Source organism: Lactuca serriola, chromosome 4 (genome assembly GCF_051521515.1).
Source record: "Lactuca serriola cultivar US96UC23 chromosome 4, Lser_US96UC23_V15, whole genome shotgun sequence".
Lineage (NCBI taxonomy): Eukaryota > Viridiplantae > Streptophyta > Magnoliopsida > Asterales > Asteraceae > Lactuca > Lactuca serriola.
In genome coordinates, this window is record NC_136411.1 from 195,919,458 (window position 1) to 195,936,911 (window position 17,454).

Here is a 17,454-nt window from a genome sequence, read left to right on the forward strand (position 1 = left end):
GATAACACGTATCTCAAGGTAAACACTTCATATCTATGTGTAAATTGAAAGTAACTACACACTCACATGATTTGATGATAATCGGGAAGCAATTTGTTTCCTAAAACGATCGTTTCTAATAAAACCGGGAGTTTTATTGAGAAACCGGGCTCTGCAAAAGTCGGGCTTCGAAACAGAAAAGATAAATTTTCCAGGCTTCACGGGCACTTCGTGGAGTATTCCGGGCTTTAAAATCGATACCGGGGCTTTCCGAGATGCTAAGATGAAAGAAATATGGTTTTAGGGGTAAAATATGGCAAAATTTCAAAGTTACCCGGGAGGTCTCGCACCCTTCTATTTATAGGGGCGAGGCTACTGATCGGATGGTCAGGAGGAAGACACGTGTCGCAGATCCGAAGCTCGCAGAGGGGTGGCTCGCACTGTTGGAATAGTGTCTAAGGCTGCAACTATATTAGGCAAGTATTTGACCCGGTTGTGCATGGTCCTTTTGGGTTGCCTTCACCATAGCAACTTGATAGGATGATTTATTAAGAGAGAGTAAATATTATTAATATATTATGAGAATAATATAATGAATAATATAATTAATATAAGTCATAGAATTAATTAGAATTAATTTGGTGACTTAAAGAGATTAATTAAATAAAGGGGTATAAACTGTCAATTGTTTGATAGTTAAACTTTAGACTGTAAATCCTTATTGATATAGGATTGGACGATTTCTAGGGCTATGATAAGCCAAAATCGTCCAAAGGGTTATCAAGGAAAGGATATGGATTAACTTAAAGTCTAAGTTATCCAATTAGGGTTTAAGTTGTAACCCTTAAGGAGTCTACAAGTATAAATAGACCCCATGGAATAGGGAATTCGGGACATCTCCAAAAGTAAGAGAACCCTGGCCGAATTCCTCCCCTCTCCTCTCTCCTAAATCATCTTCTTTGCTATTGGTGTTTGTAAGCCATTAGAGGAGTGACATTTGTGACTCTAGAAGCTCCAAGACATCAAGATCAACAAGGAACTCAAAGGTATGATTCTAGATCTGTTTTAATGTTGTTATTTAACCTAATTAGTCATTAGAAGACTTGGATTCAAAGCATGTTTATTAGAAAGCCTAGATCCAAGCATTAGGGTTTTACATGCGCACATAGGAAAGTTCTTATGGCTAAAACCCATCAGTGGTATCAGAGCCTAGCTTGGTTTTCTTTAAATTGTTGCTTGATTAACTGAAACAAACCTGCAAAATTCGATTTTTAGGTTTCTGAGTCACTGACTCGGCGAGTCCCAAGGTGGACTCGGCGAGTAGGCCTGACTCGGCGAGTCCCCTTGTGCACTCGGCGAGTCCAGGCGTCAGGAATGGCCAGATTCGGGATTTTTTCATAATTATCTTATGGAAACTTACCTTAATCATAATAGATCAATCTAAATCCGATTTTTTGATATATATGACTATTATCTTGATCTAGTTAAAGGTATTTATCAACTAATAAAATATTTAATTTCCTTATATGATAATTAATTAATTATTTTAATTATTTTGGTAATTATCTTGAATAAAATCAAATATAGATAATTAGGATATTAATTGTTAATTGGAATTATTTGTTATTTGATCCTCCATGTTTTAAATGTTTAAAACCTACCCTCAAGTTTGGAAATTTATATTTGTGATTAAAAGTTTTAATTTAGACAACTAAAATTTCAAACCCTAGATTTTAAAAGTTTTAAAATACACCCCTATACTAATATGATATTACTAGAATAATATATATATGTATAACTAAATGCTAGTCTTACCGTTAGTAGGCCTCATTCACGAAGCCGATCTATAAGGTGGGTATAAGGTTGCGGCCTATAAAATGGCGCTTAATGGGTGTACACTCACACCCACCGCTTGCTTGATTGGTGGAGGGTCGTTAGCCGAACGGGTAGGATAGGGCAACCTCATCCTCTCATTAAAAGTATAATAAGAAATACAAAGTAACTACACATATTTTTAAAATTTCCCAATCCTAGTTACTTTAGGAAAAGTGAATTGATGCAATCCCATGAAATTACACTTTGCACCTTGCTAAGAAGTTAGTGGAGCGTGTGTGGTTTACCGGCACACTAATTGGTTCTAAGCGAAGGTGGCAAAGGGTGATTCATTGTTTATCATAGTTCGATGGAGCGTGTGTGGTTTACCGGCACATCGAATAGGTGATCGTTACAATGAAGGCACCATGTGAATTTGCATGGTAATTCACACCTGCTTTGTGATCCTCGGCATCCCAGTCACAAACAAGAGGGGCATATCGAGATTTAAACATGCCATTGAACAGTTTCAATGAATCTCATCTGAACCTAGGAATTCTCAAAAACACTTAGGACTAATAGTTTAAGTTTTGTGATGGAGAATTAGTGAATCGTCATTCACTTACCTTCAATTTATTTGCATGTTAGATTACGGCATCCCTTTTCTAGTATATAAATGTTATTGTTGGATCCTAGCCCTAATTTTTCTTATTGGGTGATAATTAGGGATTCTTATTCTAATCTATCTTTGTCCTTTCTAATTGTAGATGTCGAACGCAAACAACGCTGCTGCTAGTTCTTTCACGTTGATGAGCCTTTGCCAAAAGGTCACCTTCGATGGAACGAACTTTAGCGAATGGATAAAATACATTCGCACGATTGCTCGCTATGAGGATAATGAGTATGTCCTCGATGAGAAGCTCGAGAAAATCAACCCCGAAGTCGCTACTCCCGCCGAAATCACCGCCTTTGAAACTCATGAGCGAGATGCAACGAAGGTACATTGCATCATGATCGCTACCATGAACTCCGAATTCCAAAAGTCCTACGAGGACATGTACCCGTACGAGATGCACCAAGACTTATTGGAGAGATACCACCAAAACGCGAGACAAGAGCGTTATGAGATTTTCACCAACATGATTTCCGCGAAGATGGGTCATGGAGAATCTCTTACCGTGCACCTGCAAAAGATGCAAAGGTATGTCGACTGCCTTCGCAAGTTAAATGTTGACTTCGGTGAGGACTTGGCGATCGACATGGTGCTTCACTCTTTGCCTCCGATGTACAACCAATTTAGGATGACCTACCACATGAACAAAGAAGAGGTCACCCTAAGCAAACTCCAAGGTCTCTTGAGGGTCGCTGAGAGCAACTTCAAGGACAAGTCTGTTGCACCTACTCCCAATCCGTCCGCTGCTCCTGTCTTGGCTATTGGTCAAGGAAAGGGAAAGAAGAGGAAAGCTTCATCGAAGAACTATCGCAAGGTGAAAGCCCGAGATGGTGCCTCTTCTACTGGGACCAAAGTTGATCCCGCTAAGCCCTGCTCTAACCCAAAGGAGGCAGAGTGCCACCACTGCCACAAGATAGGACATTGGAAGAGAAGCTGCCCAGATTACCTTCAAGCAATCAAAGAGGGAAAGATCAAGCCATCTTTCGCAGGTATATACACAATCAAATCTAACGATTCTAATCACGCTATTTCTTGGGTTCTTGATACCGGTTGTGGTTATCACATTTGTTCTAATGTGCAGGGACTAAGAAGAAGTAGGGATGTGGAGCAAGGAAGGATCAATCTAATCATGGGGAACAAAAGATCGTCGCCTGTGACCAAGATTGGAGTGTATTCTTTAGTGCTTAGGAATAGTTTGGTTTTGGATTTGAACAATTGTTGCTATTCGCCAGAAATGGCTAGAAACATCATTTCATTTCATGGTTTATATAGACAAGGATTTAGATTTTCTTTTGATAATGAGAATGGTTCTATTTTGGCTTATCTAAATGGTGTCTTTTACTTTGAAGCTATACCATGTAATGGAATATATGAAACCGTTATGATTGTTGATAACTTAGGAAATGATGTTTTGAATATTGATTCTTCCACTAGTATGGATAAAGCGTCCTTGTGGCATTGTCGTCTTGGACATGTCAACAAGAAACGCATAGCCCAACTCCAAAAGGATGGAGTGTTGGAGTCATTCGACCTTAGGGAAGATGACACATGCGAGTCTTGTTTGCTTGGAAAGATGACTAAGTCACCCTTCACGAGTACATGTCAAAGGGGCGAGGGTCTATTGGACCTAATACATACCGATGTATGTGGACCATTTAGATCAACCACGAAGGATGGGAACCGCTTCTATGTGACTTTTACCGATGACTATAGTAGATATGGGTATATCTACTTAATCAAGCAAAAGTCAGACACCTTTGAAAAGTTCAAAGAATTCAAGAATGAAGTGGAGAATCAATTGGGCAGGAAAATCAAGATGCTTCGATCCGATCGAGGAGGAGAGTACCTAAGTCTTGAATTCCACGATTATCTCAAGGAGTGTGGAATAGTTTCACAATTGACGCCTCCTAGGACACCGCAGTTGAATGGTGTGGCAGAAAGGCGTAATCGAACCTTATTGGATATGGTTCGCTCTATGATGAGTCGTGCTTCTCTACCTATCTTTTTTTGGGGGTATGCCTTAGAGATTGCCGCCTATATCCTTAACCGAGTCCCTACTAAGAAGGTTGCCAAAACACCTCACGAGATGTGGACAGGGAAAGCTCCCTCGTTGGCACATATCAAGGTTTGGGGTTGCGAGGCTTTCGTAAGACGAGATACTCACGACAAGCTTGAACCTCGAAGTGAGCGATGTATTTTCATCGGCTACCTGCAGACATCCTTTGGATATCTCTTCTATAGACCGAAGGACAATGTTGTCTTCGTTGCGAGGAGAGGAGTTTTCCGAGAGCGAGAACTCATGAGCCAAGGAGACAGTGGGAGGCAAATCGAACTTGAAGAGATTCAAGAGTCGATAGATGAAGGAACCTCTACCGCTGGCACTCAACCCGAGGAGGAAACTCCGGTTGAACCGATTGACGAATCCTTACCTCTTAGACGTTCCGATAGAGTTAGAGTTCATCCCCAGTTTTATGGCTTTCATATTACTACCGAAGGGGACACGTATATTAGTGATGGTACACTAGTAAACCTTGATGAACCTAATAGCTATCAGGAAGCCATGGCAGGCCCGGAGTCTGCAATGTGGAAAGAGGCAATGGATAGCGAGATCCAATCCATGTATGATAACCAAGTTTGGAATTTGGTTAATTATGTGCCCGGACGTAAGACCGTTGGGTGCAAATGGATCTTCAAGAAGAAGACCGACATGGATGGAAACGTACACACATATAAAGTGCGATTGGTTGCAAAGGGCTTTACTCAAACTCCCGGAGTTGACTATGATGAGACCTTCTCACCAGTTGCGAAGATTAAATCTATTAGAGTGATGCTAGCAATTGCTGCATTTCATGATTATGAGATTTGGCAAATGGATGTCAAGACCGCTTTCCTTAACAGAAAGTTGGCTGAGGATGTTTACATGGATCATCCAGAGGGGTTTGTGGATCCGAAGCATCCGAATAGAGTGTGTAAGCTTGAGAAGTCCATTTATGGAATTAAGCAAGCGTCTCGCAGATGGAATCTTTGCTTCGATGAGAAAGTCAAAGAGTTTGGATTTATACGAAGCGAAGACGAATCTTGTGTATATGTCAAAGCCAGTGGGAGTATAGTAAGCTTCCTCGTTCTATATGTCGATGACATATTACTCATAGGAAACGACATCCCGACTCTGCAGGAGGTTAAGTCATGGCTTGGGAAGTGCTTCGCTATGAAGGACCTCGGAGAGGCTTCTTACATTTTGGGAATAAGGATAGTAAGAGAAAGAAGTAAGAGACTAATTGGACTTAGTCAGAATACTTACTTAGAGAAGGTACTAAATCGTTTTAGTATGGAAAACTCAAAGAAGGGAGAACTACCGATACAAAGTAATGCCAAATTGAGTAAGACTCAAAGTCCGAGTACCGAAGCTGAGATAGCAGAAATGAGCCAAGTACCATACGCTTCCGCAGTTGGCTCAATCATGTACGCTATGACTTGTACTCGCCCTGATGTAGCCTTCGCTTTGAGCATGGTTAGCAGATATCAAGGGAATCCTGGCAAAGCACATTGGATTGCAGTGAAAAACATCCTTAAGTACCTTCGGAGGACGAAGGAATGGTTCTTAGTCCTCGGAGGGAGTGATGACTTGAAGGTGCGAGGGTATAGTGACGCCAGTTTTCAGACCGACAGGGACAACTACCGTTCGCAGTCGGGCTGGGTCTTTACCCTAAATGGAGGAGCAGTTACATGGAAGAGTTCCAAGCAGGAAACCGTAGCTGATTCAACGTGCGAATCAGAGTACATTGCAGCGAGCAAAGCGTCGAAGGAGGCAATATGGCTAAAGAACTTCATCGGTGATCTTGGAGTTGTACCTGCCATAAAGGAGCCAATGGAGATTTTCTGTGATAACAAAGGCGCGGTTGCCTTGACCAAGGAACCGAGGGATCATGGTAGATCAAGACATATCGACAGAAAGTATCACTTCATTAGACATCGTGTAGAAGAAGGACAACTCGTAGTGAAGAGGATATCATCAGAAGATAACCCAGCAGATCCGCTTACGAAGGGACTGAGTAGGGTTGAGCACTTACAGCATGCTAGGAGTATTGGGCTGAAGGATGATATTAGCATAGATTAGATAGTATTAGAAACGTGTAATAGATAAATGTGATTGACATTTGATGATTAAATAAAGGAGTTTTATTTATGAGTAATGTTACTATCTTATGTTAATTGTTTAGCTATTGTTTCACTTTGCATGTTTTGACTTCCAGAATAATTGAGTTTATTAGGAATAATCGAATTGTTCAAATGGTCCACAATCGTTCATATGTTGGGAGTAGATATGAATAAAGATTGTCATGAATTGGTGTGTAGAATGTCTAAATGGTGTTAGACATAGCAAAGGATTGCTGCAACGTTCATGAGTGCTTATGAACTAGTTTTGAGCATTGGAATAAACCCGTGCTTGCTAGAATCACCTTATGGAATACGATATAAAAGGTGATCGCAAGACGATAATATCATATGGTCTTAAAACCTAGATATATGATTTGTTATTTGTTAATTGATTGTACATTGATAATACGAAAACGCATCAGTAACTTGGTGTTATAAAACGTATTGTTGTGTAGAGTTGGTTAATGAATAAGTGAATGCATATAAGTCGAAGTTTATCTGTAACATTTATCTAAGAAGGTAAAAGCGATATCTCGGCCGCTCGATGATTTGATTTGACTTATGTGTCGGGCCCGGTCAGAACTGAATTGATGTGTTCGATTAAGTTCTATGTCAAATAAATCAGAGATCGAGAAACCTAAATGCTTGACTAACCATTCCATAGGATTGTCAGCATGATATCTAACAGAGGACTGTACGTTCCCTTATCTAAAGGACAAGATTGACTAGATCAGATTTGACAGCGTCTTTGAGAGCTACGATTGCAAACCGAATTGCACTTGTGAATATAGTTACTAGACTTATCCAAGTGGGAGACTGTTGGAATAGTGTCTAAGGCTGCAACTATATTAGGCAAGTATTTGACCCGGTTGTGCATGGTCCTTTTGGGTTGCCTTCACCATAGCAACTTGATAGGATGATTTATTAAGAGAGAGTAAATATTATTAATATATTATGAGAATAATATAATGAATAATATAATTAATATAAGTCATAGAATTAATTAGAATTAATTTGGTGACTTAAAGAGATTAATTAAATAAAGGGGTATAAACTGTCAATTGTTTGATAGTTAAACTTTAGACTGTATATCCTTATTGATATAGGATTGGACGATTTCTAGGGCTATGATAAGCCAAAATCGTCCAAAGGGTTATCAAGGAACGGATATGGATTAACTTAAAGTCTAAGTTATCCAATTAGGGTTTAAGTTGTAACCCTTAAGGAGTCTACAAGTATAAATAGACCCCATGGCATAGGGAATTCGGGACATCTCCAAAAGTAAGAGAACCCTGGCCGAATTCCTCCCCTCTCCTCTCTCCTAAATCATCTTCTTTGCTATTGGTGTTTGTAAGCCATTAGAGGAGTGACATTTGTGACTCTAGAAGCTCCAAGACCTCAAGATCAACAAGGAACTCAAAGGTATGATTCTAGATCTGTTTCAATGTTGTTATTTAACCTAATTAGTCATTAGAAGACTTGGATTCAAAGCATGTTTATTAGAAAGCCTAGATCCAAGCATTAGGGTTTTGCATGCGCACATAGGAAAGTTCTTATGGCTAAAACCCATCACGCACGTGGCTGCGCATGGCTCGCACATGGGTCGCACCTGTGAGGGCTCGCTGGCAGCTTCTAAGTTGACCGGATTCTAGGTTCGAGGTTCGGACCCGAAGCAGGAGCGAAGGGGGACAGCTGGTGCGAAGGTCGGACACGCGGCAGACATTGCGAGGCTCGGACTAAGTTGTACACGCGTCACTCCTCGGATGTGCCACGGCTTCGGATGACTTAGCAGCTCGGTGACTCAGCAGGTTGGATACTCAGCAGCCTGGTGACTCAGTAGGACACGTGGCACTTTTTCAGCGAGGGTGACGTGGCAACTCGTGACTACGCGAATTTTCTCGATTTTCGCGCCAAAACTTCTAAAATCCATAACTTTCGCATACGAGCCCCGTTCTTTACGTTCTTTATATGCACGCGTAGCTAAAATTACGCTCTACAACTTCCCTTTAGACTTCGTCGGCTAACTTTCATTTTAAATTTTATATTATTATTTTTAACAGAACGGGACAGGAAATCCGTTAAAAATTCATAACTTTTTCATCCGACGTCCGTTTTCGTCAGACTTTTTACCGTTGTGCTCCGAATGACGAGATCTTCAATTTTCATTTAGGTTGTGTTGGCTAAAAATCGCTCGATCTAAAATTCGAGTTTTTAGCAGTCTACTGCTAAGCTGAAACTTTGAAAAATCATAACTTCCTCATACGAAGTCAGATTTGGGCGTTCTTTTTATCGAACTTCTCGGTTTAACGAATACTACGAATTTCGTTTAGATTACTAAGGCTAAAAAGTAGTTTATCAAAAACTCACTTTTTACGACATTCAGCACCATGCTGGTTTTGTCGCGAAACTTCGACAGGTCATAACTTCTTCGTTATAACTCGGATTTTGGTATTCTTTATATCACCGAAATCCTTGTTTCGACCACTAAAACTTTATGTAAAGATATCAGGCTTATATCACACTTTAATTTTGATGCTTATTTTTATTCTTAATTAATTAAGCCCTAATAATTAAGCATAAAACACATAATTCACATAATATTCACATAATTCCTTTTCATTTCTTCAAAATGAGTTACAAAGGTTAACCTAGACTATCAACTCAATATAAATGCCTAGGCTAGAAACACGAGTGTTACAGCGAACGTGAATCTAATCATCTTAGTCGGTAGCCAATGAAGAACTAATCCAATACAATGAAATCATCCATGGGAACCAATGACTCGAACCTAAACGGAAGTTCTCTTTATTATTGAATTTAGATGGTAATTTCGTGTTTTAGTTGTTTGTTAGTTAATTTGAGTGTTACCTATTTTAATTAAGTTTCTAGTCTTGTAAAACTAGAGAAAACCCTTCGTTTATTACTTATTTTTAGATAATATTAGTTTTTAGTTCTAATTCTCCGTTTCCTGTGTTCGATACCCTACATATTTAGCTAAACCACAAATGATAGGTTCACTGCTTTTGTGTGTTAATTTTATAATTAAAAGTAGGATTAAAACTAGTTGGTTTTACACACATCAGTACCACATACCATGCAATAATAAATAAAGCACATACCGGGCCTTCCCCACTGCATCGGACCGAAGTCCGGACTGACTAGGGCCTCGCCCTCTGCATCGGACCGGAGTCCGACACTAACTTGGTTCTTGCCCACTGCATCGGACCGAAGTCTGGAACTTACTAGGGCCTCGCCCTCGGCATCGGACCGAAGTCCGGAACTGACTTGGGCCTTGCCCACTGCATCGGACTGGAGTCCGGAACTGACTGAACATAGCATAGCATAATCATAACGTTTAACAATAACACATATACTGCATACTGCATCGGACCGCAGCCCGGAACACATAATACATAGTCATGCCTGGATCACAATGACATCAAGCATACTGAACTACTGCCATCTAAACGGGCCGACATTATGGCCGTAGACCCATTCCCTACTGGAAGGAGACTCACCTCGTAAGGCTGACTGCTGAAATACTGATCGGGAACTGTCTGACTTCTGTTCCGGTAACTCCCCGGCTACAATTCCCAAAAAGACACTTAATTAAATACTGATAACTAATCTTAGGGTAAAATGACCCTCTTAACCATGGTCAAAGTCAACTTCTAGTTGACCTGACTCGCCGAGTTGGGCCGCCAACTCGTCGAGTCCTTATCCTTTCTTTTATCCTTCTATCTGAATCTACTCGTCGACTTTAGCAAAGACTGGACGATTTCCCCTTCTATAATGATGTCTAGTCAACCTTTATCTGACTCGCCGAGTTGTATGAACTACTCGTCGAGTCCTCCTTCATTATATGAACACGTCCAATCTACGACTTGCTGAGTTATACGAACAACTCTTCAAGTTTGTTCTTGTGCGTAAGGAGATTGCCTTGGACTCACCGAGTGTGTTCTAACATTTGTCGAGTCCCATGATTTCCAGATTGTAGCTATTTCACAATATGTCGAATTACTCCTCTGAAATCGTCTAAATGCTAGCTGTTACTCAGCTGAGTCCCTTTGAACCACAACCGATTGGGGACTGAAGCCCCAGAGTCGTCGAGTTCCAAGAACAACTCGTCGAGTCTCCGATTATCCAAGTCTAGAATCTCAATTTCGGGCGTACAACTCACATCCAAAAGGTAGATCTGGGCTTCTAAGCTCGATCGAGCACGTAAAGTTATGAACTTTACGTGCATGCATGGAAGTATAAGCTTTAAGGACCCAAAATGAGGTCTAAAGGGGTGCATCGGCTAATATGGCCATAAAGCTTGCATCCTTATTCCATAAACTCGGTTCTAGAATCTAGATCTGAAGGCGAATGACTTGGGACGTCCAAGTCTTAAGGATCAAGCTTATTGACCCCAAAACTCCATAAAGGGGCAAAGGAGAAAATCTATAAAACCACAAGTCAAGTTTTGAGCTTGATTACATGAAAGTGAAGAGAAACTAATGTTGCTCCTAGATCTAGTCCTTTTCCCTTGATCCTTCTTCCTTCCAACTCTTCTACTAGATACACAATGCACCAAAAAACCTCCAAGCCACTAAGAAAGCTCAAATTTACCAAAAAGGAATTAGTGTTTCGAAAGTAATGCTCTAGAGGTGATGGAGGCTGGACCTGAAGCTCATAATGTTGTTTAAATAGGGTGCAAACCCCTTTGAGTTGGGTTTCATCCAGTCTGGCCTACTCGTCGATTCCCAGAGCGGACTCGGCGAGTAGGTCACATAAACTCGCGTCCTAACCTCGCATCTACTTGATGAGTTAGGGCTGCCACTCGTCGAGTCATTAATACAAATGATATAAAAGTAGATCAAATACGTACCAGAAACGGGGTGTTACACATACATATCTAATGCACGCCTTTAACTCAAGTTAGGTAAAAAAAAGGTAAAAAAGAAGTATAGGCCTCACTCATGGAATTAAAACTCTATCATATGACAGATATAAAACAAGAAACTGCCAAGAGACCTTAAGGATCTATAAAGTTGCCAACATTATGGAATTTATCCACTCAAACGATCCCAAACATGAAGAAATGTTCATCGGAAATCTAGATATAAAAGAATAACATATATAGGTAGAAGGTTGAGGACTTACAAAAGCACAGAAGCTATGTAAGAAGGTGATGATGAGGTTTGATTGTTGGATCATGCACCTAGCGCACCTTTTTTTTCTCCAGTACCACAAAAAAAACATGAAAAAGCTTCAAGATGTCAACAATGGTGGCCAGAGTCTGATTAGGTTGAAAGGGATGTGATGGAATCTGAAGGTGAGCAAACCTAAGACATCACATCTCTTAAATAAGGCTTAAAGCCTGAAAAATCAGGGTGTGCATGCTCACGGCCTCCACGTTATGGCCAATACCCTGCCACGTTGTGGGGCCATAAATGAAGGCGTGTTGCATTAGGTGAAGCCACATCGTGGTGACTTACCCACCATTGTGTGGTGACGGGTTTTAACCTAAACGCATTACAGTTTCAAACAGTCATAACTTCTTCTTTTCAACTCTATTTTTGACCATCCTTATATGCACGCGAAGGTATTGACAAATCCTAAAGTTCTATCTAATTACATTTAACTAATTGAATGCCGAACTTAACTAAAGAGTAGTCCAAATGTTTCTTTCTTATTCTACCCTTTAGCTCTAAAACATAATTCAAGAGATTAAATCACTTAACCCGTGATATTAATGCCAAGTAAGGTCTAAACTTTATTCCCTTCAAGCCCAAGTCCTCTACTCTATCAAAGTACGACCCACTATGCCGAAATTAGAGACATTCTGAAACTAGGTGTTACACTGTGGGTATTTAGGAATAGTTGTGTCTCTAGTAGAGTTATAAACGGAGAGTTACTCCATAATATTGTAGCTTAGCCTTAAAAGATTGTAGCTCGCCTTATCTTTGGGTTTCTAATAGGTGTAAGAAAGTAACTTCGGATTGGACGTGTTGGATGCACAACCTCGAGTCTTTCATTTTCTTCATGCTTTTGTTTTTGTTTGTTTAGGTTTTTGCTAGACATTTTCAATAAAATTTTCCAAATGTTAAAATTGACTATAACCAAAACTAATGACAAAATTACAAAAATGGTCTATGTGTTTATCGGAGAACTTTTACTTTGATCCAAAAAGTTTAGAACTAGCACCACCGATCCAAAACTTTGAGTTTGTTGCGAGATTGGTCCAGTTTTTAATTTTTTTTAAATGATAATTTTTCCCTTCGTTTTTTTTCTTCAATTTTTTTATTTACTTACATACTTTGTGGATTGAAAGAAAAATAAAAAATAAAAATTCAACCCTCAACCCATGGTATACTAACCCACCCTCTCTTTTAACATACTAAATCTCTCTCTCTCTCTCCCTCTCTCTCTCTCTCTCCATTTAACCCACCCTCTCTTTTAACATACTAAATCTCTCTCTCGCTCTCTCTCTCTCTGTCCATTGCTTATCGAACTATGACGTTCTAGTAACCCACCCTCTCTTTACATATTTTCATCGGATTTGTACCTTTATGATGATAAAGATAGGGTATCATCACCAACTTATAGATCTATTCAGAATCGACGACGGTTCATCTGAACAAGATGAAACTGATGATGTAGGTGGTGTTCCAGATTTGTGAAAATGAAGTTCATTTGAATGAGATGACGTGGTCGAAGAATGTAGGGTTCATCTATCGAATAAGACAAAGGCTTGTGGTGACGTCGTTAGTTATAAAGGTGACGCTATAAAGTTCTAACGTCTTTTAGATCTAGCCGTCATCGGAAGGATGTAGACGAAGAGAGACACAAATGGAAAATCAGAACGCCGCCCCAACCACCTGCTAAAATACCAATTCGTCTCGACCACCTACCGAAGGCAACAAAACCCAACCACCAGTCATTCTCCTACTCGATTAGTTGACAGAGCCAACTAGTACCCAATTGATCTTGTACCCCAATCCTTTTTCTCCGAAAACCTTGTATGGGTTTCTAGAGACATAGCTCTGAGAAAAAGGGAGACAATCCTAGTGAATGAAGGAAACAGGGTGGTCAACGACAGTGGTTAGCCAAAAAGGGTGGCGTCGACGGTGTCTTTAGTTTGTGGACGCGTTTTGGTGTTTAAATCTGGTGGAAGATGCCAAAATGTATACTATATATATATATATATATATATATATATATATATATATATATATATAGAGAGAGAGAGAGAGAGAGAGAGAGAGTGTGGTGGGGTGGGGTGAGTGTTTTCGTTTCTTATTTTTTATCTAATTTTTGTAATAAAAAACATTATGAAAATAAAATAGAACATATAAGTCCTCATCATAAAAAGTTTCAAAACTTTTTGTTCGAACTCACAACAAAATCAAAGTTTTGGACCGGTGATACTTGTCTAAAACCTTTTGGACCAAAATAGTAATTTTCCACAAAACACATGGACCACTTTTATAATTTTGTCCAAAAATAATGATAACATCAAATTTGGTGCTAGGTTGAAGGTAACTTATAAGATACAACCAAACATGTGCTAAAAGAACAATTATTATTAAAAACAAATATAAATGTTCGGATTTTGATTCCAATTTATAAAGGAGTGGCCAAAAGTTGGTAATAACCAGCAAACCCAAAATCTAGAATCGGACCAATTTTTTATAGGAGCTCGATTCTTGGTTATGTAGAGAAATATAATTGTATCAATATTAGAAACACTACCTAAGTGACTTTTTCCCGGCGGTTTTAGTGTATTGGAAATGTGTCGTCGAGAAAATAAGCTACGTGTTTGAATATTTAGTAGTAGTAGGATTAAAAAGATTTGTTAGTTGTTTTAAGAAAAAATTAATATTAGAACAACTTAGTTTACGTAACTTTTTACACAACCAGAAATTACTTTAAGGTTAAAGACTATAAAGAGTCATGTTTGCCAACTTTATAAACGTACCGAAATATAATCTCACAAACAACGAAAGCAAGAAAACAAACAATCTTTTATTATGTATGAGATTACTAAATCTCGTAATGAGCGATGCGGATGATTTCTTCAGGTGTCGATGGTGGATGTGTCTTGTTTCTCATCCTCAAAGCCTGGTAATCCTTGTAATAAAATCCTCTATACTTGGGTTTTACTCCGATTGCACTACTGAAGTTGGGCAATGGCTCAACCCATTTGTCTCCTTGCAAGTTATAGAAAAACACATATGAATGCCGGTGTCTTCCCTTTGGTCTCACTACTCTATGAGTCGCACTTTTAAATTTCTTATTGCTCAACACCTGTAAATATCACTGTTAACAACAACTGCAAAACATATGATGCACTTGTTGATATTTGAAGTTGAATAGTGTTAATTACCTGAATAGCATCGCTTAAGTTCACAGCAAGAGTCCCCTTGGAAGGAATCACCGGAATCCATTCCCCATCCTTGCATACCTCTAAACCTTCGATGTCTTCCTGTAGAACAATGGTGATCAAGTTTCCATCTTCGTGTTCAGTTATGCCATTGTTCTCACTTTCCGTTGCTGGAAGATACCGCATAGTCACCATGAAATCCCAGCTTCGGTCATTGTTGTATTCCTTGAGAAAATTGGGAGGTAAGCCTAAACAATCGTTTATTATGGCCTCCAATATTTCGCATGTCGTCACGAAATATTTGAACATCTCTTCTAATATTTTCCTTCAAATTAATTAATTTAAACATTAGGTGAACTTACAATCTGTATGTTGTTATTTTAAAATTTTAAATACATTGCTAAGATAAAACATATTATGTACAGTTGAGTTATGAATAGAAACAAACAATAAAATACTAATTGTGAGTTTTCCAAAGTGACGCACGTTGTGGTAGGTGAAACTGAACGGCCATTCTCTGTGTTTTCGCCATCAGACCTCAAAAGCTCCTTGGAACTGCGATGTCTCTTGGACACCATGATCAAAAGGGAAGTTGACTTTGAGTGAGTTGATCAGTTGGAGAGTTAATTTAAAAATCTCATTTAGATGTAACATTTACCTGAAATCAGGAGGATTGGTAGGGAGGACATTGAAAGGTGATTCAGGTGGGAACATGAGCAGATACTCGTTTTTATCAGGTGAGTGATCCGGCTGCTTGTTGTAGCCAGCCGGAAGTGGTGAATCTGGGCTGGAACTACACTCACGTTTCACCTCATCGTTGTAATTAAAAAATGTTTTGGAAAGCTCCATTGCTTGGTTGATGAGATCAAGTGGGACGCCATGGTTCACTATTTGAAAGAACCCGTAGTCACTGCAGGCTTCGGCTATCAAGTCTTTGCACTTTTTCCGGCAAGACTCGTCATCTCCGGCTGTGAAGAATGGTGAGAGATCAACTGTAGGAATAGCTGATGTTGGCATAGTGTTTATTTCGTCGGTATCAGTGTTTCTGATGTGTTCCCTTATATTGTTTGTTTCCTTTGATTGTTGTTCATCGTCAATGGTATATTATATTTCAAATATTATAATCAAAATACTGAATAATGAATTGAAAAACAAATGTTGGTTTAAGTGCTTTCCTTTCTAAATGCTTCATACCTTATATGTAAAGCTAATAATTAGAAGAAAAAGGTATTTCGTAATCACAAAAACGGTTTAATAATCAATTATTTTAAAGGATTTACATTTAATATTATAAAAGTTAGATGACAAAATGACAAACCTTATCCTATTTATTAAGGACTTCATTTCAGTAAAACAAACAATTATATATCACATGTGCTTGGTATTATTAATTAGTCGTTTGCCTGCCACGCTGATTTTTACAATTTTATAGATAAAAGTTAGGTGACATTGGATTGGATTTATTGTACATTCAAATAAAAATGTATTATATGTATCAAAACATATACGTACAAAACCTAAACAAAATAAACACCAAAACAAATTTAAATTTTATATGGGAGCGCGGTGAAAGGGACAAGGTGGACAACTGTATAGGAATTAAATTTTTTTAGGCCAATTTTTATTATATATATATATATATATATATATATATATATATATATATATATGTGTGTGTGTGTGTGTGTGTGTGTGTGTTCAAATGAGAATATTTTTTAAATTGAGAACATTTGAGAACAAAATTTTAACTTATTTATTCATAAAACACCGCGCGTCATCAAAATACAACCCATTAAGTTTAAAAGTTTATTTCTTACTTTATGAATTAGACTGACCCAAGTAAACGACGTGAAACCTGGAATCAACGGCCATACCCTTCGTCTCTACTCCTCCCACTGTCAGAACCATGTCCGTCCGTCCCATCTCTCCAGCGAAAAGTCGATCTGGTTTGAGTGGCAATCACATGCTTTGGATTTTAGGGTTAGGGTTTATCGATTAGGTGTACCAAATAAACGACCAACTGAGCCTCAGTTTCTTCATTTCAAAGGCGTAGATGGCGAAGATCTTCGTAATCTCGGCATTGGACATAGCAAATCAACAACCAGGGTGGAAGAGGAATAGTGAAGCAGAAGCCAGTGTTCATGAAAAACTCATACACAAGATATTTAACGCATAAATATTTGCAAGTTTTGATGCTCGCCATCGAATTGGATGTCGAGATAGAATTTGAGCTTAGTTTCGGTTGTTTTTAAAAGCACATTCTAGTTTGATTTTTACTCTGATCAGGAAAATGATGGATTTGATCGAACTATGAGTCAGATTCATGATATAGTGAAATCTGGCATCGTTCCATTTATAGTCATGAATCGTTCCTTCTTTATGCTAATTGTTGGTGTCAATGACAAATGAAACTATTAAGTTCTATGGGATGGATTGAAGCCTATTAGAGAGTTGATGATCACTG

At 38.9% G+C, this 17,454-nt stretch overlaps 1 protein-coding gene across 2 annotated transcripts; it reads right to left on the reverse strand.

Moving 5' to 3' along the window:
* Positions 1-14,534: 14,534 nt before the first annotated feature.
* Positions 14,535-16,098, reverse strand: LOC145103113 (flavonol synthase/flavanone 3-hydroxylase-like). 2 transcript variants are annotated; one of them, XM_079040653.1, is made up of 4 exons: positions 15,649-16,098; positions 15,477-15,554; positions 14,994-15,315; positions 14,535-14,914 (listed from the first exon to the last, which is right to left on the reverse strand). In XM_079040653.1, exons 1-4 carry the CDS (start codon positions 16,005-16,007, stop codon positions 14,651-14,653), a joined length of 1,023 nt encoding a protein of 340 aa, XP_078896779.1. In that variant the 5' UTR covers positions 16,008-16,098; the 3' UTR covers positions 14,535-14,650. The 2 variants fall into 2 exon arrangements, with proteins under 2 accessions (XP_078896779.1, XP_078896781.1); XM_079040655.1 differs by lacking the exon at positions 15,477-15,554 and having other exon boundaries at positions 15,649-16,095.
* Positions 16,099-17,454: the final 1,356 nt, after the last annotated feature.

What these genes read in the sequence shown, in the direction of transcription:
- LOC145103113 (XM_079040653.1), bottom strand. Translation starts at nt 16,007, where the DNA reads ATGCCAACATCAGCTATTCCTACAGTTGATCTCTCACCATTCTTCACA. An exon ending in TCAGTTTCACCTACCACAAC is followed by an intron (nt 15,316 to 15,476) that starts GTGCGTCACTTT and finishes ATTAATTTGAAG; the next exon opens with GAAAATATTAGAAGAGATGT. An exon ending in ACTTAAGCGATGCTATTCAG is followed by an intron (nt 14,915 to 14,993) that starts GTAATTAACACT and finishes TGATATTTACAG; the next exon opens with GTGTTGAGCAATAAGAAATT.